Source organism: Podarcis filfolensis (genome assembly GCF_964270895.1).
Source record: "Podarcis filfolensis genome assembly, chromosome: 4".
Taxonomy (NCBI): Eukaryota; Metazoa; Chordata; class Lepidosauria; order Squamata; family Lacertidae; genus Podarcis; species Podarcis filfolensis.
Window position 1 is genome coordinate 101,923,699 of NC_139607.1, and position 23,898 is coordinate 101,947,596.

Below are 23,898 nucleotides of genomic sequence, written 5' to 3' on the forward strand. Positions count from 1 at the left end.
AGCAGTGCACGGAAACGCTGTTTACCTTCCTGCCGGAGTGGTACCTATTTATCTACTTGCACTTTGACGTGCTTTCGAACTGATAGGTGGGCAGGAGCTGGGACTGAGCAACAGGAGCTCACCCTGTCACGGGTATTCGAACCGCCGACCTTCTGATCGGCAAGCCCTAGGCTCTGTGGTTTAACCCACAGTGCCACCCGCATGACTCTTAAATAACTCAGTTCCCCCCTCCCTCGGCCTGATCCAGCAGGCTCTTCTGGCGTTCTGCTTACCTCTGTGATTAGCAGGAGCCCCAGAAGGTAGAAGGCAAAGCAGAGAAGCCCCAGGAAGACGGCTTTGCGCCTCCAGTCGCGAAGCGAAGGGAACTCGTCCATCACGGCCGTCGTGATGCCTTCCATGTTCCCAAACTAGAAAGACAGAGAAACATTCACGGTTTTGTTTTTTTTTTATTATTTATAAAATTTTCAAATATAACAATAAAGGAAAAACATTCCATTCGAAATATACATCCAATTTTTATCTTTCCACTTTCAGACTTCCTTCAGTCTATCTGGAAATTTTTCATATTATCACAATTATTCACATTTCTTCCATCTATATTGTTGTTGTTTTTTTTAACCAAATTAATCTTAACAATTATTATAAAACAATATTTCTTTCCATTATTATCACAGAGCTTCTTGAAAACCTACAAATGTTAATTGGCCTTCACATATATTTTTAATATACTCTGTAAATTTATTCCAGTCTTCGGTAAATCTCTGGTCTCGCCGGTTCTGAATTCTCCCCATTAGCTTGTCTAATTCTGCGTATTCCATCAACTTCATTCTCCATTCTTCTTTCGTCAGGATTTCTTCCTGTTTCCATTTTTGTGCCACCAAAATTCTTGCCGCTGTTACTGCATATAAAAACAACTTCTCATCCCTCTTTTTTATGTCATTTCTTAGTATTCCTAACAGAAAAAATTCTGGTTTCTTAACAAAGGTATATTTCAACATTTTTTTTCAATTCATTATAAATCATTTCCCAGAAACCTTTCATTTTTTTACATTCCCACCACATATGATAGAATGTTCCTTCTTTCTCCTGACATTTCCAACATTTATTACTAACTTTATAATCTTTCCAAATTTTACTGGTGTAAGATACCATCTGTATAACATTTTCATAACATTTTCTTTTATTGTAGTACATGCAGTAAATTTCATTCCTTCTTTCCACAATCTTATCCAATCATCAAATTGAATATTATAACCAAAGTCTTTGGCCCACTGAATCATTGCAACTTTAACCTCTTCATCCTTAGTATGCCACTCAAGTAATAATTTATACATTTTAGATAAAATTTTGACATCATTATTCACAATTTCTTTTTGAAATCTAGATTTTTCATCTTGAAAACCTCTCTCCAGCATCTCTTTTTTAAACATCGTATTCACTTGGAAGTAATGTAGCCAATCAAACACATATTCTTTAACGTCATCATATGGTTTCAATTTCCATTTATTTCCTTCTTTTGTAATTAAATTCTCATATGTAATCCAACTCCCCGTCATATTGATCTTCTTAACACTCATTACCTCCAATGGCGACAACCAGAGTGGAGTTTTAAACTCTAATAAATTTTTGTATCTATTCCATACTTCAATCAGCGGACCTCGGAAAATGTGATTTTCAAAACCTTTATGCACTCTTTTTTTCTCATACCATAAATATGCGTGCCAACCAAATCTATTATCATATCCTTCTAAATCCAGAAGTTCTGAATTTTCCAACTTTATCCATTCTTTCACCCAGCAAAGACATGCAGCCTCGAAATATAACTTTAGGTCTGGCAGGGCAAAGCCTCCTCTATCTTTTGCATCCGTTAAAATCTTAAATTTTATTCTAGGCTTCTTGCCCTGCAGACATATCTTGATAATACTCTTTGCCATTCTTTAAATATCGTCACACCTTTAATTATTGGTATTGATTGAAATAAAAACAACATTTTTGGTAGCACATTCATTTTTAACGTTGCAATCCTTCCCCAAAATGACAACTTAATGAGAAACATTCACAGTTAGGGTGGGGGGAGTCCAGCACTCACAGCGACTGCCTACCCGCCATTCTGACCTACCCACCTCCTTCCATGGGTTACAATTTGACATGCACTTCCCCGCAAAATGAAATTGTGCAAAACGCACTTGTAAGACTGGTACCATCCACTTACGCCATGCACCTTTTTTGCCTCGGGCCTGCCAATTATCAGAGCATGCCCCCCCAAAAAAAAACCACACACACAAAGGAAGGATCTATGGAACTCCCTCCCACAAGACCACCAACCTACGTGGCTTTAAGAGAGGATCAGACAAATTCATGGAAAAGGAGAGGACCATCGACGGCTCCTAGCCAGAGGCAGTGATGCTTCTGAATCTCAGTTGCTGGAAACCCCAGGAGGCGAGACTTGCTCTGGTGCTCAGATCCTGCCTGGTGGTTTCCCATAATGGGCATCTGTTCGGCCACGGGGAAACCAGGTGGGCCACTGGCCTGATCCTGCAGGCTCAACTGGTGTTCTTATAGTAGTGTTGGCCATGTCTGAATGTCTCCCCACCCCAGTTATTGGACTGGCCTTTAAAAATGTGGTTTCATCTGACATAGCCCAGTGGGTTCGAGCGTGGCGCCGATAACGCCAAGGCTGCGGGTTCAATCCCTGTCTGGGGCCAGCTGCACATTCCTGCATTGCAGGAAGTTGGACTGGATTGATCCTTCCAACTCGGGAATTCTGTGATTCTCTCGCAGAGTCCGGCTAGCCTTGGGCCTGCGGAAGGAGGGGTACCCAGAGCAACATCTGGAACATCTGGAACTGACCAAGGTGTCCACTCCCAGTGTGAAGAGCATCAGGAAGAAGAGGATGGACCAGAAGGCCGATCCCGGCAGCAAAGCAAGGGCTTCTGGGTAGGCCACGAAAGCCAGACCTGGACCTGGGGAAGGACGGAAGGAAGGAGAGATTTTGGGGCCATTAACCCAGCTGTGTTTGGCAGAATCAATTGCAGGGCACGGAGGACGAGGCCACACCCGAGGCACCTGGGATTTACGCCCTGGATGCCACAGCCACGCTTGTCAAGGGGAAGCAGGGTGGACCGAGGAGTTCTGGGTTCGAATCCCACCTTGGTCCCGGACTCCCAAGCAGAAGGCTTATTCAGAGAGGAGGTGAGGAAGCGACCCATCCAAGTTATCCTCTCCAATCATTCCCCGCTTTGATTGGCAGGATGTAAGCCCCTCCCAAAACAGACGAGGACCCACCTCCTCCTTCTCCTCCTGCCCCCCTACCTGAATCTGCCACTTCCCCCACGGGGACCTTCTTCCGCCAAGCCATGTGGCCCAGGATGGAGAAGATGGCGAAGCCGGCGAAGAAACTGGTGCAGCAGTTGCCGATGGCGATGACCAGGGTGTCCCTGCAGGAAAAGACGTGGAGGGATGGAGAAGGGAGCATTCGGTCCCTCAATTAGCAGCGATTCCTGCATTTGCAGGGGGGCTGGACTAGATGACCCTTGGGGTCCCTTTCGACTATGTAGTCTTAGGATACTATGTGCTGAAGACACGCCTCTTTGGCACCTGAGAGACGTATTTAGGACCCACTCCAGCTGCAATTGCAGTTTGTTTTGAACTGTTTTAACATTTAATTTTATGTCATCATAGTCTGCCCAGGGACCTGAGCTGGGTAATATTATCTCACCCCTAACTCTAATAAGAATTATATTTTTCTAGATAGATAGATAGATAGATAGATAGATAGGTAGGTAGGTAGATAGATAGATGATAGATAGATAGATATAGATATCTCCTTCATGGATCACTGCCTGGTCATGGCAAAGGGGCTCGAACAACTCAGAGAAGCTATGAGCTACGTCGTGCATCCCAGTAGTGGTGTATGGAAGTGAGAGCTGGACCATAAAGAAGGCTGATCACCGAAGAATGGATGCTTTTGAATTCTGGTGCTGGAGGAAACTCTTGAGAGTCCCATGGACTGCAAGAAGACCAAACCTCTCCATTCTGAAGGAAATCAGCCCTGAGTGCTCACTGGAAGGACAGATCCTGAAGCTGAGGCTCCAAGACTTTGTCCACCTCATGAGAAGAGAAGACTCCCTGGAAAAGACCCTGATGTTGGGAAAGATGGAGGGCACAAGGAGAAGGGGACGACAGAGGAGGAGATGGTTGGACAGCGTTCTTGAAGCTACCAGCATGAGTTTGACCAAACTGCGGGAGGCAGTGGAAGACAGGAGGGCCTGGCGTGCTCTGGTCCAGGGGGTCACAATGAGTCAGACACGACTAAATGACTAAACAACAACAACATATATAAATCTATTTATCTATTATCTATCTAATCTATCATCTATCTATCTATCTATCTATCTATCTATCTATCTATCTACAAAGTGGGTTCAGAGCTAAGAATTATTTTCTTTTCTGAATGCATTTTGTAGATTTCCTTTGGAGCACTCGCAGCCGGACAGTCTCTTACCTGATCACATTGTTGTCAAACTTGTTATAGGACGCCATAGAAAGGAGCCCCCCAAAGCCAATGCCAAGGGAATAGAAGATTTGCGAGGCAGCATCGTTCCAGACCTGGGGTGGGGTGGAAAGAGAATTTTTTTACCCAAAATTCACTTCCCACCCCTTCTATGGAGCCATTTGTGCAACGCCGATTCCCCAAGTTGCCACCCTCTTCATTTGCACACATTAAAAGCCATGTGGCGCTGCAGAAAAGAGTGTCCCTGAGCATACATTCTTGGGAGAAGGAACAAGGCTGCCGGAACTGAACTGGGGCGACTGAGCTGTTATTCCTGTATTGCAGGGGTTGGACTAGATGCCCCTTGGGGACCCCCCCTCCAGCAGTTCTGCACTATAGATCCAGACAGCTGTGCCAGACGGGGCTGATGGGGGCTGTAATCCAAAACCTCTGGAGGGCGTCAGGTCGGCAAAGGCCAGATTAGAAACTCAAATTTTGTAATTTATTTCATTACAGCCCTCTCTTCCTCCAAAGAGCTCCAGGTGGTGAATATGGTTCTCCCCATTTTATCATCACTGTTAGAATTCCTGCTCCATGATTGCAGTCCTGGGATTGTTGTCTATCACATGACAGTGTATGTTTTGACTCCACGGAGTGGGAAGTGACGGAGACAAGATGTTTGTGTTACTGCGTTCCGTGAATTGGGACTGTTGTCCTTTGTTCTTTTTCTCTTTGCTGTCTGATGCTAGAGAGAGAGGGAGCCACGTTGCAGAGCTCCGTGTGTGTTTCTATGTAAATAAAGTAGATTAGCCAAAATGCTGAGTTGCTGGGGTCTGTCATGCAAGGTACACAAACTGTCTGTCTGTCATGCAGATCCCTAAGTGTGCCGGTGTCGGTTGGCATCGGTCGCTGTGATGTTCGGACAGAAGAAAGCTTTTGAACCTCCCAAACGAAAGACCAAGAGGGAGGGAACATGCCAGTTGGGCATGTGTCTCTGCCAGGGTCCTATTCGAGTGTAGGCTGAGCTCCTGACAATCACAACAACCCAGAGAGGCAGGTTCAGCAGAAAGAGGCAACAACTGGCCCAAAGCCATACCCACCGAGCTCCATAGCTGAGTAGGGATTTGAACCCTAGACTCACCCAGGCCTTTTCTGCGGTGGCCCCCTCCAGGGAGGCTCATTCGACCCCTTTAGGCGCCAGGCAAAAACGTTCCTCCTCAACTAGGCCTTGGGCAGATTAATATTCCACAGCCTTTTAAATGTGTTTGTGGCAGGGGGACGATGGGTTTGTTCTTATTTTTGTTATGTAGTTTGTGTTTTTATATTGTCATTTTAAGTTGTGAACCGCCCTGAGAGTGAAGGGTGATACAAATTTAGTAAATAATAGGAGTTCTACACTCTTAACCACTGTGCCAAACTGGAACTCTCTGTGAACATGAAAGTTGGATTATCCGTGATGCCTGTCCTGGACTCTGCATCGCAGACTACTACTACTACCAATTTATTATTTATACCCTGCTCATCTGGCTGGGTTTCCCCAGCCACTCTGGGTGGCTCCCAACATAATAAAGCGATAAAACATCAAACATTAAAAACTTCGCTAAACAGAAGTCTTCTAAAATCAGATAGTTGTTAATAATAGTTGTTAATAATAATAATAATAATAATAATAATAATAATAATAATAATAATACAATGGTACCTTGGGTTACATATGCTTCAGGTTACATACGCTTCGGGTTACAGACTCTGCTAACCCAGAAATAGTACTTCAGGTTAAGAACTTTGTTTCAGAATAAGAACAGAAATCGTGCTCTGGAGGTGCGGCAGCAGCGGGAGGCCCCATTAGCTAAAGTGGTGCTTCAGGTTAAGAACAGTTTCAGGTTAAGAACGGACCTCCGGAACGAATTAAGTACTTAACCCAAGGTACCACTGTAATAATAATACCCTGCCCATCAGGCTGGGTCTCCCCAGCCACCCTGGGCGGCTTCCAACAAAAGATTAAAAATACATTAAAACATCAGTCATTAAAAACTACAGTAGTCCATCAAACATTCAAAGCTTCCCTAAACAGGGCTGCCTTCACATGTCTTCTAAAAGCCAGATAGTTGTTTCTTTCCTTGACATCTGACGGGAGGGCGTTCCACAGGAAGGGAGCCACTACCGAGAAGGCCCTCTGCCTGGTTCCCTGTAACTTGGCTTCTCGCAGGGAGGAAACCGACAGAAGGCCCTCGGAGCTGGACCTCAGTGTCGCACCCCCCATCCCCAAGAACCCCCCTGCCAGGCGTACCTGAGCACTGCTCAGCCGGCTCCAGTCTGCGGAGAGGTAGAATCGCACGCCCTCGATGGATCCCTCCAGAGTGGCTCCTCGGATGATCAGCACCACAATGACCACGTAGGGGAAGGTCGCTGTGAAGTAGACCACCTGGGTGGGGAGACAAGGGACAGGCTCTGAGCGGGGTGTGTGTGTGTGTGTGTGTGTTAGGATATTGATATTCTGTTCCACCTTAAAACAGATGTGTGGATTATTATATGTCACATGTCTGTTTACACTCCACCACAGCTTGCTGGGAACTTCCGTTTGTGTGTATAGCTATTGCTTTTGCTGCCTGCTCCTGAACACGAAGGGGAGAAGACATGTTTTTTCCTTTGTCCTGATGTATGCTGAATAAAGGTAAAAGGTAAAGGGACCCCTGACCATTAGCTCCAGTCGTGGCCGACTCTGGGGTTGCGGCGCTCATCTCGCTTTACTGGCCGAGGGAGACGGCGTACAGCTTCCGGGTCATGTGGCCAGCAGGACTAAGCCGCTTCTGGCGAATCAGAGCAGTGCACAGAAACGCCGTTTACCTTCCCACCAGAGTGGTACCTATTTATCTACTTGCACTTGACGTGCTTTTAAACTGCTAGGTTGGCAGGAGCAGGGACCGAGCAACGGGAGCTCACCCCGTCGCAGGGATTCGAACTGCTGACCTTCTGATCGGCAAGCCCAAGAGGCTCTGTGGTTTAACCCACAGCGCCACCCGATAAACTGCTTGTAAATATGCTCTCGCAGTCATCTCCTGCCACTTCTGTCTGCGCAGTGTTATTTACTCTGCTGATTAGAGCGTGCTCCAGCTTCTGAAGCTGTGGGTCGCTGTTTCATGCTGAGCTAAGGGACTGGAGATCGCCCAGCTTACCGGCCGGTGGGCTGGAGCCAGCTGGGGGCTAGCAAATTGCCCCCGTTTTGTTGGATGCATCCCAACAGCCAACCCCAGACCCCCCCCAACAGGAGTTCAAGGGAGGGGAGAGCAGGGGAGGCAAGGGACTGACACCCCCCCCCAAATTTGGGCACCCAGAGCCAGAGCCTTAGCGAGGGAGGGGGAGATGGACAGGTGATGACTGACAGCATTTGGGGGTGGAGCAGGAGATGGCAGGTGATGAGGGAAGGGCCGTAGCTCAGCGGCAGACCATTGGCTTGGGATGCAGATGGTCTCGGGTTCAATCCACCTACTGGCGTCTTCAGGTATGGCTGGAAGAGACTCCTGCCTGAAGGCCTGGGAAGCGGTTGCTGCCAGCCAGTGCAGACAACACTGGCCTAGGTAGGCCATTGGTTTGACTCAGTATCAGGAGATACGACTGGCAAGGGATTTGGTGTATAATATACAGTTGTCAGCATGGGGGAAATTATGGAAAGAGGATTTCGAATGATGAGGACTAGAAACTTTGTTTTATTTTCTGAAGGACGATGTCTCTCACAGATGTCCCCCCCCCCAAGTCGCTCACCTTTCCTGAGCTGTGGATTCCCTTGAGCATGCACAGAAAGATGACCAGCCAGGCAAGCAGCAGGCACAGAGCCAGCGGCCATCTCACGGGGCCAGGGTCGCCCAGGCCGGTGCTGTGGACCACGCCTAGGACCTGTTCGCTGGGAAGAACAAGCGGAAAGGCTGGAGACAGGAGGCCGTCAGGGGGCGCACTCCATCCCCAACCAGCCCCCTTTCTCCACGCCCAGCCCAAAACAAAACCCAAAAGAAGTCCAGCTCGGCCCCCTGTTTTCCCCCCAGTGGCCAACCTGCAGGAATGGCAGTCAGGTGGTCAGCTCTGAGCTCCCTCCCCCGGGTAACCCCAAGGGGGCCTTCAGGGAACAACAATAACATTGGTAAATAAAAACAGCACTCACTTCCAGAAGGCTTCGCTGGCGCTGACTCGAGAGGCGTTGGCCCAGGATTCATTCTGAAATGGTAGTGAAGCAGTTGAGCAAAGTGCATTTGCACATTCTCTGCCTCCGCATTCAATCCCCAACAACAACCCTTTGAGGTGGGCCGAGAGGCAGTGACTGTCCGGCCCCCCCCCGAGTCGCCCAGCAAGGGCAAGTTCCTGCCCTGCACTTCGCTGACCACCGAACCTGTTCCCCAAGAATTTTTGCTGCGGGAAGTGGCTCATCGGTGCGACAGAACCCTTTGCTTCCTGGACGGCAGAGGGTTGGGCTAGAAGACCTTTGGGTTCCCTTCTGATTCTATAAAGTTATGTTTCCAGGCAAAATGTTGCACAGGATATGATACGATACGATAATCTTTATTGTCCCATACAGAACAACGAAATTGAAAAAATCTACATCAGACATTCAAAAACCCACAAGCCTGCTATCCCAGCCTGGTTAGCCCCTAAAGTCTGATACCCTATAATTGAATACAATATACTCACATAAAGACTACCTTACACTGCGTTTAAAACCAAAATCGCATTTGAATAGGAACTGTTTCTCAGGTGGCTGGTCCTAGTCTACATAACCCTGTACCTTCTTCCAGAAGGCAGAAGCTGAAAGAGATAATTTCCAGGGTGCACACTATCCTGCACTATCTCTGCAGCTTTCTTATGGCACCTGGGAGCATAGATTTGATCCAAGGTGGGAAGAGGGGTGGGGAGACCCTCTCCCAGACACACACACACACACACACCCTGCTCCCCAAGTGCACCTGCAACTGGCAGAGGTGGGCGTTCTGTGGGGCATCGCAGGACCAGGGCAGGGGGCTCTGCAAAGACATGCCCAGGTAATAGAAGGTCCAGGCAATGATGATGTTGTAGTAGAGAGAGACCAGCGAGGAGACCAGCAACATTCCGATCCCAATCCCTGCAGAGGAAGAAGAGGGGAAATCAATCGTAGAATCATAGAATGGAAGAGTTGGAAGGGACCACGAGGGTCATCTAATAATAATAATAATTTATTATTTAACGTCTTTCCCTCTGCAATATTGGATGGCAGGTTGAGAGGAGTTCCCTACCAGGACAGACCTTGCTCGTGTGCCCAAGACATTGATTCTATAGAACATATTTTGCTGCACTGTGCAAAATACAAGCAAGCCAGGACTGAACTGGCATTACCCTTGCTGGTACCTTTCCCGGGAAAATCAGAGGCTCACTATGTCAAGTTCCTATTGGCAGACCGGACAAACGCTAGAACATGAGCAGTGGCGAAGTTTTTATTGGTGGCTGCAAGAACCAATGATCCCTATCTTTAAGTCTGAACAAAATGCTTGTTTAACCTGGAGGTAGGCTGTCTGAATTGTGCGTTGCTCAATCTCTCAAGAGTCTCCTCCAGCACCAGAATTCAAAAGCATTCATTCTTCGGTGATCAGCCTTCTTTATGGTCCAGCTCTCACTTCCCTACATCACTACTGGGAAAACCATGGCTTTCACTATACGGACCTTTGTCGGCAAGGTGATGTCTCTGCTTTTTAAGATGCGGTCTAGGTTTGTCATTGCTTTTCTCCCAAGAAGCAGGCGGCTTTTAATTTTGTGGACAAAGACAAGAGGAGCTACAAAGGGTGAGAAGCCCACCAGGTATGCTCAGGAGTTTGCTAACACAGCTGTTGCAGATTTAGCTGTGGTTAGTGGCTGGACACAGGTCTTGGAACCGGGAGTCTTGAAAGGGGTACAGGGTTTGTCCTCAAGGGACGGAAAACCACGCCCCCCCCCAAAAAAAACCTTCAAGGTGATTTGCAAGAGAGATAAAGGAATCAATTGATCACTATGGAAATACGAACAGCAATACTTTTCAAGCTGCACCTGGGAGCACCTACCTTTCAAGAGGGGGCAGCACTTCCAGACGGTGATGGGTCCTGCGGCTCCATATTGGCCCAGGCTCAGCTCCATCAAGAAGAGAGGCAGCCCAGTGAAGAGAAGCATTATGGCGTACGGGATCAGGAACACCCCTGTGGGACGCAAGGCAGGCCTTTAGTCAGGGATTGGGGGAGCGAACCCCAAAAATTGTGCATGGCTTAATTCGACTAAGCAGGACGACTGATTCCCCCTTGTTTTAAGCAGATGTTCAGGACTGGTGCCGTGGGTGAGCAGTTTTCAGTTTGGGGATAAGACCAGGAAGAGGAGACATGATCGAAGTTTTAAAAATTGAGCATTGCAAGGAGAGAGCGGACAGAGGGAAAGTTTCCTCCCTCTCCCATAATGCTAAAAGTTGTGGATGTCCAATAATAATAATAGTAATAATAATTTATTATTTGTACCCCACCCATCTGGCTGGCTTTCCCCAGCCACTTTGGGCGGCTTTCAACAAAGATTAAAAATACATTAAAATATCATGCATTAAAAACTTCCCTAAAGAGGGCTGCCTTCAGATGTCTTCTAAAAGTCAGATAGTTGTTTATATCTTTGACATCTGGTGGGAAGGCGTTCCACAGGGTGGGCGCCACCACCGAGAAGGCCCTCTGTCTGGTTCCCTGTAACTTGGCTTCTTGCAGTGAGGGAACCGCCAGAAGGCCCTCGGCACTGGACCTCAGTGTCCGGGCTGAACGATGGGGGTGGAGACGCTCCTTCAGGGTTACAGGGCTGAGGCCATTTAGGGCTTTCAAGGTCAGCACCAACACTTTGAATTGTGCTCAGAAACGTACTGGGAGTCAACGTAGGTCTTTTAAGACCGGTGTTATATGGTCTCGGCGGCCACCCCCAGTCACCAGTCTAGCTGCCACATTCTGGATTAGTTGTAGTTTCCGGGTCACCTTCAAAGGTAGCCCCATGTAGAGCGCATGGCAGTAGTCCAAGCAGGAGATAACTAGAGCATGCACCACTCTGGCCCAGTGGCGTAGCGTGGGGGGTGCAGGGGGGGGCGGCCGCACCGGGCGCAACATCTGGGGTTAGGGCAAATCCACGGGTTAGGGGGCGCAAATCCACGGGTTAGGGGGCGCAAATTACTTGCCTTGCCCCGGGTGCTGACAACCCACGCTACGCCACTGCTCTGGCCAGACAGTCTGCGGGCAGGTAGGGTCTCATCCTGCATACCAGATGGAGCTGGTAAGCAGCTGCCCTGGACACAGAATTGACCTGCGTCTCCATGGACAGCTGTGAGTCCAGAATGACTCCCAGGCTGCACACCTGGTCCTTCAGGGGCACAGTTACCCCATTCAGGACCAGGGAGTCCTCCACACCCACCCGCCCCCTGTCCCCCCAAAACAGTACTTCTGTCTTGTCAGGATTCAGTGAAGCTGAATGTGGGGAGATTCAGGACAGAGAAAAGGAAGGACTGTGGAACTCTCTGCCACAGGGAAGCAGCAATGGCCACCAACTTGGATGGCTTTGAAAGAGGATTGGGCAAATTCATGGAGGAGGAGAGGGCTAGTGATGGCTCCTAGTCACAACAGCTATGCTCTGCTTCAACATATGGAGGGCACCAGGTTGGCAAAGGCCGGCCCGTTCCTCTTTGCAATGCATCAAGCTCAAAAGGCGTTTAGTGCCTCCAGCTGCAGCTGCTGGAACATCCCCCGAGGGCGGAAACTGCAGAGATGTTGGTGACGAAACGCAGAAGGATTTCCCAAGATCTGAAGCCTGGGGCCTGGTTTGCTGCAAGTGCCGGGGGCCTGCACTTTCAATTTCTCCTTTATATTCTGGAGGTTTGTGGAACTGCCTGGTGGGATGCAGAGAAAATACCCGCCACTCTCGGAGACCTGCTCTCTGCTTTGCCTTCTGAAGTTTAAGACCGTTGGAGAAGGGATGTTTTGCAAGTCTCGCCCAGAAGAGGAGCAGCCTCGGTGTGCTGCCAGGGCAAGCTCAACTGCAGCTGCTTTAGGGTGGCAGCGCCAGTGTTAAGGTGTGAAACCTAAGACGCTGGCAAGTTAGCAATGTCATGTGACTTTAAGTAGTCAAGCTCGTTAAGTTGTTAAGTTGCTCAGTATATAAAGAGTGTTTGTTTTCTCTGCCTGTGGGGCGTGAAGCAAAAATGTCTGAAAGCTCCGGAGGTGTTTCTGTTATCTTTCTGCAATAAACCTGTCTTTGGAAAGACAGGCTTCCCTGTGTCGTCATTTCTTTGCTGCTGAGACTTTGAAGCTTGTACTGCAACAAGAATCTCTGCACTGGACTTAATTAATGCTCTGCAAAGAGAACTGTTGCTGGTGGCGCAGCGGAAGCGTTTACTGGACCAGTACACAGACTCTCTTAGCCAGAGGGTACAATGGGGACAGTTGGGAACCAGCCTCTCCTTGGGGCGAGGCTGCAAAGTCCCGCGAAACCACAGGAGGGAAGATGCAGAGATGCAGAAACAGAAGCTGTGACTCCTCCTAAAAGCGCACAGATTCTGTGCCCTGGCTGTAAAATTGGCTTAAGTTTCCCCTGAAGGAGCAGGTTCATCGCTTGGGGGTCCTCCTGGGTCCTTTGCTGTCGCTCGAGGCTCAGGTGGCCTCAGTGGCCCAGAGTGCCTTCCATCAGCTTCAGCTGGTGGCCCAGCTACGCCCCTATCTGGACAGCGATAGCCTAACTACCGTTGCCTATGCTCTGGTAACTTCAAGGTTAGATTACTGCAATGCCTCTGAAGACGGTTCGGAAACTTCAGCTGGTGCAGAATTCAGCAACCAGGTTGCTCACCAGAACAAGACGGTTTGAGCCTGTTGCACCGATCCTGGTCCGACTGCACTGGCTACCAATTTGTCTCCAGGCCCAATTCAAAGTGCTGGTTTTGACCTATAAAGCCTCAAACGGCTCGGGACCGCAATACCTCAAGGACCGCTTCTTCCCATATGAACCTAGCTGGACCCTAAGATCATCTTCTGAGGCCCTTCTTTGTGTGCCTCCTCCTCGAGAAGGCCGGAGGGTGGCAACACGAGAACGGGGCCTTTTCTGCAGTGGCTCCCCATCTGTGAGATGCTCTCCCCAGGGAAGTTTGCCTGGTGCCTTCATTATACACCTTGAGGCACCAGGCAAAAACATTCCTTTTCAACTAGGCCTTTGGTTGACCTGACCAACATCCTATACCCTTTTAAAATGTGGTTCTTTGCGGGGGGTGTATTATTGGGTTATGGCTTTTATTTTTATTTTATATACTGTGGATCCTTTTATGTGAACCGCCCTGAGACATCCGGGTATAGGGCGGTATATAAATTCAATAAATAAATAAATACTGTATTTTTTGCTCCATAAGACGCACTTTTTCTTCCTAAAAAGTAAGGGGAAATGTCTGTGCGTCTTATGGAGCGAATGCGTGGTCCCTGGAGCTGAATTGCCCAGGAGCGAAAAGCAGATCATGCTTTTTTTTTGAAAGAGGGAAGTGGCTGTTGAAACAAAGCCGCTGATTGGCATGCGCTCTTGAGTGAGATAAGGGATGGTAGCAATAAAGGAGGCTGCCTGGGAGGGGGGAGGAAAAGACAGCAAACTTGCAAGGAGAGGAGACAGGAAGATTAAAGCAATGAGGAGAGAAATTAGAAGAAAAGGAGGAGCAAAAAACTGCTCCAGCTAAGGAAAAGACACTAAGGCAAACAAGAGGGAAGGGAGTGTTGAAAGGAAGCAGCTGATCGGTGGGATAAGGAACGCTAGCGGAGGCTGCCTGGGAGGGGGGAGGTAAAAGCCTATGGATCCTCAGGATTTTTACATTGGGTCACCCCAAATTCACCATCAGATCACATAGCATGTCCATGGCTGCAGCCTGCACCAAAAAACCCCATGCATCCACTGTTTTGTAGGGCTGTAATGGCGCAAAAACGTGGTTACAAAGCACAGATCCACATGGATCCTCTGGATTTTTGCATTGGGCTACCCCAAACTCACCGTCAAATCACATGTCTGTGGCCGCAGCATGAACCACAAATATCATGCATCCACTGTTTCATTCAGAATATTTTTTTCCTTGTTTTCCTCCTCTAAAAACTAGGTGCGTCTTATGGAGCGAAAAATACGGCAAATAATAAATGACCAAGAGCAAGCCATTGAGCTCTGGCAAGGACCTAGCTCCCCACCCTCTCCCAAACCCACCTCAGGCTCTCCAGCCTCCACCCTGGGGACTAGAAGCATGAGGTCCCCCTTTGCCAAAAGCATCCGAGCCACTCACCGCCCCCGTTGCGATAGCAGAGATACGGGAACCTCCACACGTTGCCCAGCCCCACGCAGTACCCGACGCAGGAGAGGAGGAACTCGTACTTCCCTCCCCACGTCCCCCGGGGCTGGCTGGGCTCAGGGACCGGGGTCACCGGCTGGATCTGGAAGGACAGCTGGCTCTGGGCTGGACTGGCAGGAGACGGGGGGACCCCCTCCAGGGGTGCCCCGTTCATCAGGACAGCCCCTCCCGGCAGCTGGAGGAGAAAGAAGGAGGGTCACCGGAAATCGAGGCAGGAAGGAGGCGCTGCAAAAAAAGGCTGCAGCATTTCATTTCGGACTTTTTTTAAAAAAAAGTGTAACTTCATTGATTTAAAATAAATACATTTATGGGAAAACAGACAAACAAACAAGCATGCAATCAAACAAACAAACAAACAAATAATGGAGAAATCAAACAAACCACAACATACGAAACAACAAAATTAGTATAACATCACTTATAATCCTGATACTGAAATCAATTATAAAACTTATAAAGAAATTAAAAATGACTTTCAATTAATCTCACTGTACTTTATCAATTAACTTATACCACACAGTTGCATATTTCTTATGCTGTCTTTAGCATATGTGCCGCCGGGGTGCAAAGATCTGCCCAACGCCTTCAAATTTAGTTTAGTCCCCGAATTAACTTTTATTATGCTTTTGTCAGACACGATGCTTGTGCCTTATTTCTTGTTTACGAAAGAAGGGAGGGGGGAATGTGTTTCTTGCTTAGCATTTGTCGTAAAATGCAGAAAAAATGCAGCTCACACCGGACTTCATAGTGTTTTGGATGCTTAACTCCAACCAGTCAAAAACATCTGAAGATCTCCAGCTTAGTGAAGGAAGGTAGCAGTCGAGCAACTGCCCCTGGGAGCCCAGCAAGTGTCTCTGGTCTGTTTCGCCAGCTTCCTGTTTTGCACCCGCTGCGATTCCCAGAAGTGCCGGGCAGTTCATGCTGAGGGCACCCTGTTGACTCCTCGTGTGGTTGGATCCAGACCACAGGCCCACAGCAGTTCCCAGGAACAAGGTTTCGTAACCTGGCGGGTTTTGAGAGCCGCTGGATTCCACAGGTGCAGCGAGAGAAGTGTGGCTTTGCACCCTCAGAGAAGAACTCTGAATCACCCCACCCTCCACCCATAATATAACAATATATTTTAGTGGTGCAAGATTGGGGGGGGGATGTATACATTTCCAAAACTGACATGCATTCGCATTTTTTAAATTTGTGCCATCTGAAAAAAACAACTAAAATGACACCAATCCAGTCTGACTAAAACATATTTCGTTCATTTTTCTTGCCGTAGTACAGTGAACGCTCGGGTTGCGAATGTGATCCGTGCGGGATGCATGTTTGCAACCTGCAGTGGCGTGTCTGCACACACACAAGTTGCAATTTGGCACTTCTGCGCATGTGCAAAGTGTGATTTAGCGCTTCTGCACATGCACAACCGCCGAAACCTGGAAGTAACCCATTCCAGTACTTCTGGGTTTCGGCAGACCACAACCTGAAAAAACGCAACCTAAAGTGTCTGTAACCCAAGGTATGACTGTATTTAACTTGCATTCTTATACTTCAACTAATCTAAAACTGTATAATTAAAAAGAACACTGAGTGTTCAGTACGTAATTGTTTTAAAAGAATTTAACAAAAACTCCCTTATATGTGGAATGGGGAAAAGACCAAGACTATGATCAGACTTCCTTTCAATGTATTGATTTCAAAGGTTTCCAAAAGGTATCCAGATTTATTTATTTTTCCTGGGAAGATTTCCAAAAGCTAAATTTCCAAAAATTCCACACCTCAGTTGCTTTACCTCAGCGCCTTCTGTGACATCATTTGGCCCCCTCCTTTGGGGGAGGTTTTTAAACGGAAGTTGGACGGCCATCTCTCTGGGAACTTTATCTGCAATTCCTGCATTGCAGCAGCTAAGTAGGCGGAAGAGGTTGAGGCATCACTGACGTTAAAATGCAGAAGGGGGAACAGGCAGGCCCGCCCCTTTGTTGTTGAACAGGGCACTCCCCAAAAGCGTTTCACTCTTTCAAACTTTTGTATTATCCAGGCAGGAGAGACGGGTTCGAATTTCCACTCGGGCGCAACACGGGATGGGCCCCTTCCGCCAGTCATCATCGCTTGGCCTTCATTGACTTGGCCTTCATTTCCTCCAAGGAAACGGATGATAAAAGCAGAAATAATCTAGTTGGGCCAGGCCAGGGCACATCAGAGGATTTCGTGTGATAAGCCCCAGGGGGGAGGTGGGGAGGCAGCTCAGGAGTTAATAATAATTGTTAAGTTGTGGGTGAACATATCAGATGACACAGCGATTCTTCAAACAGCTCTTGTTTATTCACAGGCCAGAACAGAACTGAACTAAAGGGTTCAGCCAGCCTGCTTATATAGAGCTCAACTACAAAGAAACAGTAACCACTTTCTGTAACTATCCAATCACGGAACGTCACTTTCAATCCCTTATTTGCATATGTGGACCTGAGTGAAAACTATCTACAGTATCCCCCTGCTGGCCCAGGGTGAGAACTTCAGTTAATAAAATAATAATAATAATAATAATAATAATAATAATAATAATAATAATAATAATTTGTTATTTATACCCCCCCCCATCTGGCTGGGCTTCCCCAGTTAAAAACTGGATCTCTATAGATTCAGTTGCTGATCGTATAGGTTAGGAATGTGGAAAGCCCTTGGCACCACTTCCTGCAAAACTCCTCAAAAACAGCAAGAGAGAACACCTTTCTTCTTCTCCTTCTCCTTCTCCTTCTCCTCCTTCTCCTTCTCCTTCTCCTTCTCCTCCTTCTCCTCCTCCTCCTCCTCCCCCCCGGCTGGGTTGCAAGGATCAGAGAGGGAATAGGCTTAACAGATGCCACATGCTCAAATTGAGAGAGGATCATTGGCAGGCAGCGTGGTATAGCGGTTAGCATGTCGGACTAGGACCTGGGAGAAACCAGGGTTTTAATTCCTGCTTGGCAGTAAACCCACACTGGGTGGCCTTGGGCCAGTCCCTCCCTCCCTCCCTCCCTCCCTCTCAGCCTATCCTTCCTCGCAGGGTTCTTGTGGCGATTAAATGACGAGGGGACGGGGAGAATGATGCGTGCCACCTTGTGCTCCCCGGAGAACAAGGTGGGATTGAAATGCAGTTAAACCCACCAACAAATATTAGGCCAGAGCGAAGCCTTGGCGCTGAGAGCATGCGGCATGACACAGAGACTGCTTCTGAGCATGTGCAAAGTGCCTTTCCCTCCTCACAAATTAGATTCACCGTGCTCTAGTTATCTCCCTCTTGGACTACTGCAATGCGCTCTATGTGGGGCTACCTTTGAAGGTGACCCGGAAACTGCAACTAATCCAGAATGCGGCAGCCAGACTGGTGACTGGGGGCGGCCGCCGAGACCACATGACACCGGTCCTGAGAGATCTGCATTGGCTCCCAGTACGTTTCCGAGCACAATTCAAAGTGTTGGTGCTGACCTTGAAAGCCCTAAATGGCCTTGGTCCTGTATACCTGAAGGAGCACCTCCACCCCCATCATTCAGCCCGGACACTGAGATCCAGCTCCAAGGGCCTTCTGGTGGTTCTCGGTAGTGGCGCCCACCCTGTGGAACTCCCTCCCACCAGATGTAAAGGAAATAAGCAGCTATCTTCTCTTTAAAAGACATCTGAAGGCAGCCCTGTTTAGGGACATTTTTAATATTTAATGCTGTATTGTTTTTAACACTCAATTGTGTGCCACCCAGAGTGGCTGGGGAAGCTCAGCCAGATGGGTGGGGTATAAATAAAATATATTATTATTATTATTATTATTATTATTATTATTATTATTATTATTATAATATCTGGGTGTGCACGCCCGAGACCATGACACTGTCGGAGACAGGACATATGGCTGGTGTACAGAAGCAGGAGGAGCGAGGGGTCAGGCGGGAGAGTCTGTCCATGACCCCGTCACCTGGATAAGTCCAGTAAGTGGCTCAACAGGCTAGTCCTGTGCATTCGTAGATGCTCTGCTGTCAGAGGCAGCGATACCTGCAAGTATCTATAGCTGAGAGTCCTGGGAGGGGAGGGGCAGCGCTGCTGCTGTGCTCCTGTCAGTCCTGATTTCGGGCTTCGCTTGGGGGTATCTGCTTGGCCACTGGAAGAACAGGATGGTGGACTGCAGGAGCCCCTGGCCTGATCCAGAAGCTCGGCTCTTTTTATCTCTTGCGTCACAGTTTAAAGCTCAACCCTTGAATGGCAGACCATATAATCCGAGACCATATAACACCGGTCTTGAAAGATCTACACTGGCTCCCAGTACATTTCTGAGCACAATTCAAAGTGTTGGTGTTGACCTTGAAAGCCCTAAACGGCCTCGTTCCTGTTTCCCTGAAGGAGTGTCTCCACCTCCATCGTTCTGCCCAGACACTGAGGTCCAGCGCCGAGGGCCTTCTGGCGGTTCCCTCGTTGCGAGAAGCCAAGTTAAAGGGAGCCAAGCAGAGGGCCTTCTCAGTGGTGGCACCCGCCCTGTGGAACGCCCTCCCATCAGATGTCAAAGAGAACAACTACCAGACTTTTAGAAGACATCTGAAGGCAGCCCTGTTTAGGGAAGCTTTTAATGTTTGATGTATTACAGTATTTTAATATTTTGTTGGAAGCCGCCCAGAGTGGCTGGGGAAGCCCAGCCAGATGGGTGGGGTATAAATAATAAATTATTATTATTATTATTATTATTATTATTATTATTATTATTATTATTATTATTGTGGCAGCTCAGAAGAACTCGGCTGCGTTATCAGGCCAGTGGCCCATCTAGTCCAGCAAGCAGGATTCGAACACAAGACCACTGCTCTCCGCTCCTGTGGTTTCCAGCAACCGGCATTCAGAAGCAGGTCTTTGGCCAAAGCACAGTCTGACCCCCTTTCTCCTTCTGTAATCCTCTTAGAACTCTAGCCCAACGATTGCCATGAATTTGATTCTGAATCGGTTTTAGAATGAATTGACTTTTGAACAGATTACGCTAGTAGGACTGTAAGAAGTTTTGTAAGGGGAATCATTTGAAATACTGCAAGAAAGATAATGAGGAGAATTATTAGTCAAGGATAATTAAAGGTAATATAGGAATTAAGAAATGCATAATAAGGGATATTATCATAGGCATTGACGGATGTCTAAAAATATTGTATAAGATGAGAAGTTATGTCGTATGACTGTTGGAACTGACATGTTAAAAAATTAATAAAAATGTGTATTACAAAAAAAAGAATGAATTGATTTTAGAATGTATTTCAATTAATCAATTGCGATTTTATGTAAACTGCATTACTTTTATTGCTGTTAGCCACTTGGAGCCTGGCTTCGGCTGGGGAGGGCGGGATATAAATAAATTATTATTATTATTATTATTATTATTATTATTATTATTATTATGGCTGCCTCCGACTGCAGGTGCAGAGTTGAACCACCCCTAGCTGCCTCCGCGCGTCCTTCTGAATGTGCACCTAAGAAGAGCCTGGATCTAGGCTAAAGACCTGTCTAGAAAGACTCACAGAAGTGCAGAGTCAGAAGGGGTCCTGGGGTCATCTAGTCCAACCCGCTGTGATGGAGGAATCCAGCCTGGCATTCTGTTCACACAGTGGCTCACCAGATGCCCCCCAACTGAAGCCTGCAAGTGGGGTGGAGGTCCGTGGGGGTCTCTGCCACCTGGAACTTCCTGAATCCCTATGGATTCAGCCAGGCGGCGGAGCCTTCGAAGGGAAGATTGATTTCTCAGCCTTGAAGATTTGTCAAACACTCGCTCACTCTTTTTACTGAATAAATGGGGGGGGGGTGTGCGCTGTTTTCCTTGCTGCGCCAAATGAAAGGCGTTCTGCTCCCGTTTGTGGAAAGGGGCCCAGCTGCGCTGCTGAAAGGAAAGGGAGGGTGACGCGTCCCATTTTCAAAGAGCCCTTGCTGCGTCCAAGTTACCAAACTTCAAAAGAGGAAACAGAGCTGGTCTCGAAAGAGCAACAGGCTGCCTGGTTAACCCTTCAGTCCCAGGCTTCTGGCAACGGCATGCAAGCACCCTGGCCCACCGGGCTCCCGGGGCAGAAAAATGATGCGGACTTGGTTCAATTCCAGCAGCCCATCCTCAACTCTCTGCAATGCCCGGGAGAATCAGTCGCCTTGGCAGCACCACAGCACCCCATCTGGTCACAGAAGCCAGAGGGAAATGTCTTGGCTCAGGCTGACCAAGAAAAAGATGGACAGCAAAGGATTGAGGGGCCAGGGAGACACGCCAAACCAGATTATTGGATCTTGTGGCCATTTAAAGCCCTTGAATCTGGAAAGGGGGGGCGGGTTCCAGTCTAGGAAAGGAGGGCCTTCTCTGTGGTGGCCCCTAAGTTGTGGCACTCGCTTTGCACAGATAGCATCCTCATCACCCAGGTTTCGGCGAAGGCGGAAGACTCGCCTCTTGACCCCAGCTGTTAACATCTGAGATATGTATTTTAAGGACTTGCCTTTGTTCTGTCATTTTGTTTTAAGCTATTTTTAAAAAATATTGTCCAATATTTTTTATTAGTTTAACAAATTTCTATCAAATCAATACGAAATCACATCAAATTTAATACAATTTTTCCGTTAAGTTGACTTCCCACTCGTCAATGGGTCCCTTCTTTTCTCTAATTACTGCTTTATAAAAAATAATAATAAATAATGTAACATAAAGCAGCAAATATTGTAACAATATTGTATTGTATCTTACAATAATATTGTATCTTAATATTAGGATTGTTGCAATCTTTAGGTGAAGGGCAGGTACTAAATTGCAACAACAATAATTTGATTGGATTCTGTGCTCACGAGACGCAGAACGTTTTTGGCAAGATCTGCTACAACCATCTCTTGCCTTGGTTGAGGTTTTGGCCTCACTTTGGGAGAGCAAAAATAAGCAGCAATCTGTTTTCACCACCTACCCAGGATATTTGCACTTGACCAAGTAAGTGACCAGCTCCTTCTCACAACCACTGGTGCAGTTTCTGGTGCCACACCTACAAGGCAGAACTCTTTCCTATTTGCACCTGAGTAAGCTCTCAATTAAAGCTCTGGTTTCCCCAGTAGTGATGTACGGAAGTGAGAGCTGGACCATCAAGAAGGCTGATCGCTGAAGAATTGATGCTTTTGAATTCTGGCGCTGGAGGAGACTCTTGAGAGTCCCATGGACTGCAAGAAGATCCAACCTCTCCATTCTGAAGGAAATCAGCCCTGAGTGCTCACTGGAAGGACAGATCCTGAAGCTGAGGCTCCAAGACTTTGGCCGCCTCATGAGAAGAGAAGACTCCCTGGAAAAGACCCTGATGTTGGGAAAGATGGAGGGCACAAGGAGAAGGGGATGACAGAGGACGAGATGGTGGGACAGTGTTCTCGAAGCTACCAGCATGAGTTTGACCAAACTGCGGGAGGCAGTGGAAGACAGAAGTGCCTGGCGTGCTCTGGTCCATGGGGTCACGAAGAGTCGGACACGATTAAACAACAACAACAATGCTCTCAGTGGTTTGGGCCAGGGCTATTTGTCAGAAAGTTCTTCCTGATATTTAGTCAGACTCTTTTCTTGTAACTTGAATCCATTGCTTCAAGCCCAACCCTCCAGAGCAGGAGAAAACAAACTTGCTCTACCATCTTCCAGGTGATATCTAAAGATGGCTCTCATATCTCCTCTCAGTCTCCTCTTTTCCAGGCTAAACATACCCAGCTCCTTCAACCGTTCCTCATCAGGCTTCGTTTCCAGATCATCTTGGTCGCCCTCCTCTGCATATATTCCAGCTTGTCAACATCCTCCTTAAATTGTGGTGCCCAGGACTGGACCCAAGACTCCAGATGTGGTCTGACCAAGGCAGAACAGAACGGGACTATGATTTCCCTTGATCTGGATTCTAGACTTCTGTTGATGCAGCCTAGAATAGCGTTACCTTGGTTTGTTTGTTTTTTGCTGATGTTGCATCAAACTGTTTCTTACAATCTCTTTCTGTTGTTTTGCTTGCTGGCTGCTTTGGATAGATGTTTGCCCAGGAAAGCAACTTAGCAACATTTTAATTAAAAATAAATAAATAAAGGGAGACAAGCTGGCTCCCTTCACAGTATGCCGGAGTCAGGCCAGATGCAACAGCTCCCATGTCGGGCCCCTGTTGGGCCACCCCCCCTCGCATAACACAGGTGGGATAGCAGAAAGGTGCAGTAGCAGGAAGTTAGATGAAACTGAGGGAGCGACGCCCTGTCTCTCCTCTGACACAGATCTGTCGTGATTCTCCTAACAGATCCTCAATAACAGGCTGGGTGTGCCACGCGAGGAGCTTTTACGGTTCAGATCAGAGCAGGGCATAACGAAAGGTGGAGCTGGGCTTCCACAGGTGGTGTGAACAGGTGAGAAAATCAGCAGCAGGAAGGAAAAGAACCACAGGACTGTAGCTTGGAAGGGACCCCCAGGGTTCATCTATTCCAGCCCCCACAATGTAGAAATCACAGCTTAAAAAATCCCTGAGAGATGGCCACCAACCTCCGCTTTAAAAGCTCCAGTGAAGAAGAGACCATCTTTTGGCCGAACGGCTCTTAACAGCCAGAAATTTCTCCCTAATGTTTATCTGGAATCTCCTTCTTTGGAAAGGGGAGACTCTGGAGACGAAGTCTGGACCGTCCAGGGACTTAGGTTCCCCGCCCCAAGCTGGAAGAATCCTGACTTAGGAGAGAAATTGGGCGCTGCTGGGGCTCATCTCCGTTCTGGGCTCTGAGGTAGGAGGTCTCTGCCCCGAAGACCATCCAATCTTGGCTTAGGAGGGGGCAAAATCTGGGCAAAAAATAGGCTTTGGGGTTCCTTTAAGGCCGTCAGGTGGAGAGATTTTGGGGGCAGAAGCGAGAAGCGACCCCACCATCAAGAAAAAATCCTTCCCACCAGCTGCGCCAGGGGGCGTTTTGCGCGCAGTTCCTCACTAGGAGAGTTCAGGCACTCTGCACATGCCCAGACGCTCTCGGAAAGCGGCACCGAGCTGCTACTGCAACCGCCACCACCCCCCCAGCAGCACCAAGGGATCCCGGGGCACCCCCCCTACCC

General features: G+C 48.0%; 1 protein-coding gene across 1 annotated transcript in view; it reads right to left on the reverse strand.

The window, feature by feature from the left end:
* The window catches only part of LOC310760760 (sodium-dependent proline transporter-like), a 31,064-nt gene that overhangs the window by 7,014 nt on the left and 152 nt on the right, over positions 1 to 23,898 (reverse strand). The window contains exons 2-11 of the mRNA XM_083609911.1: positions 14,793 to 15,033; positions 10,549 to 10,680; positions 9,445 to 9,599; positions 8,649 to 8,701; positions 8,255 to 8,393; positions 6,783 to 6,917; positions 4,505 to 4,608; positions 3,313 to 3,437; positions 2,851 to 2,963; positions 273 to 407 (exon numbers count right to left, since the gene is read on the reverse strand). Of these exons, the coding sequence (XP_083466037.1) occupies positions 273 to 407; positions 2,851 to 2,963; positions 3,313 to 3,437; positions 4,505 to 4,608; positions 6,783 to 6,917; positions 8,255 to 8,393; positions 8,649 to 8,701; positions 9,445 to 9,599; positions 10,549 to 10,680; positions 14,793 to 15,033 (1,332 nt within the window). The remainder of the gene's footprint in view (positions 1 to 272; positions 408 to 2,850; positions 2,964 to 3,312; positions 3,438 to 4,504; positions 4,609 to 6,782; positions 6,918 to 8,254; positions 8,394 to 8,648; positions 8,702 to 9,444; positions 9,600 to 10,548; positions 10,681 to 14,792; positions 15,034 to 23,898) is intronic.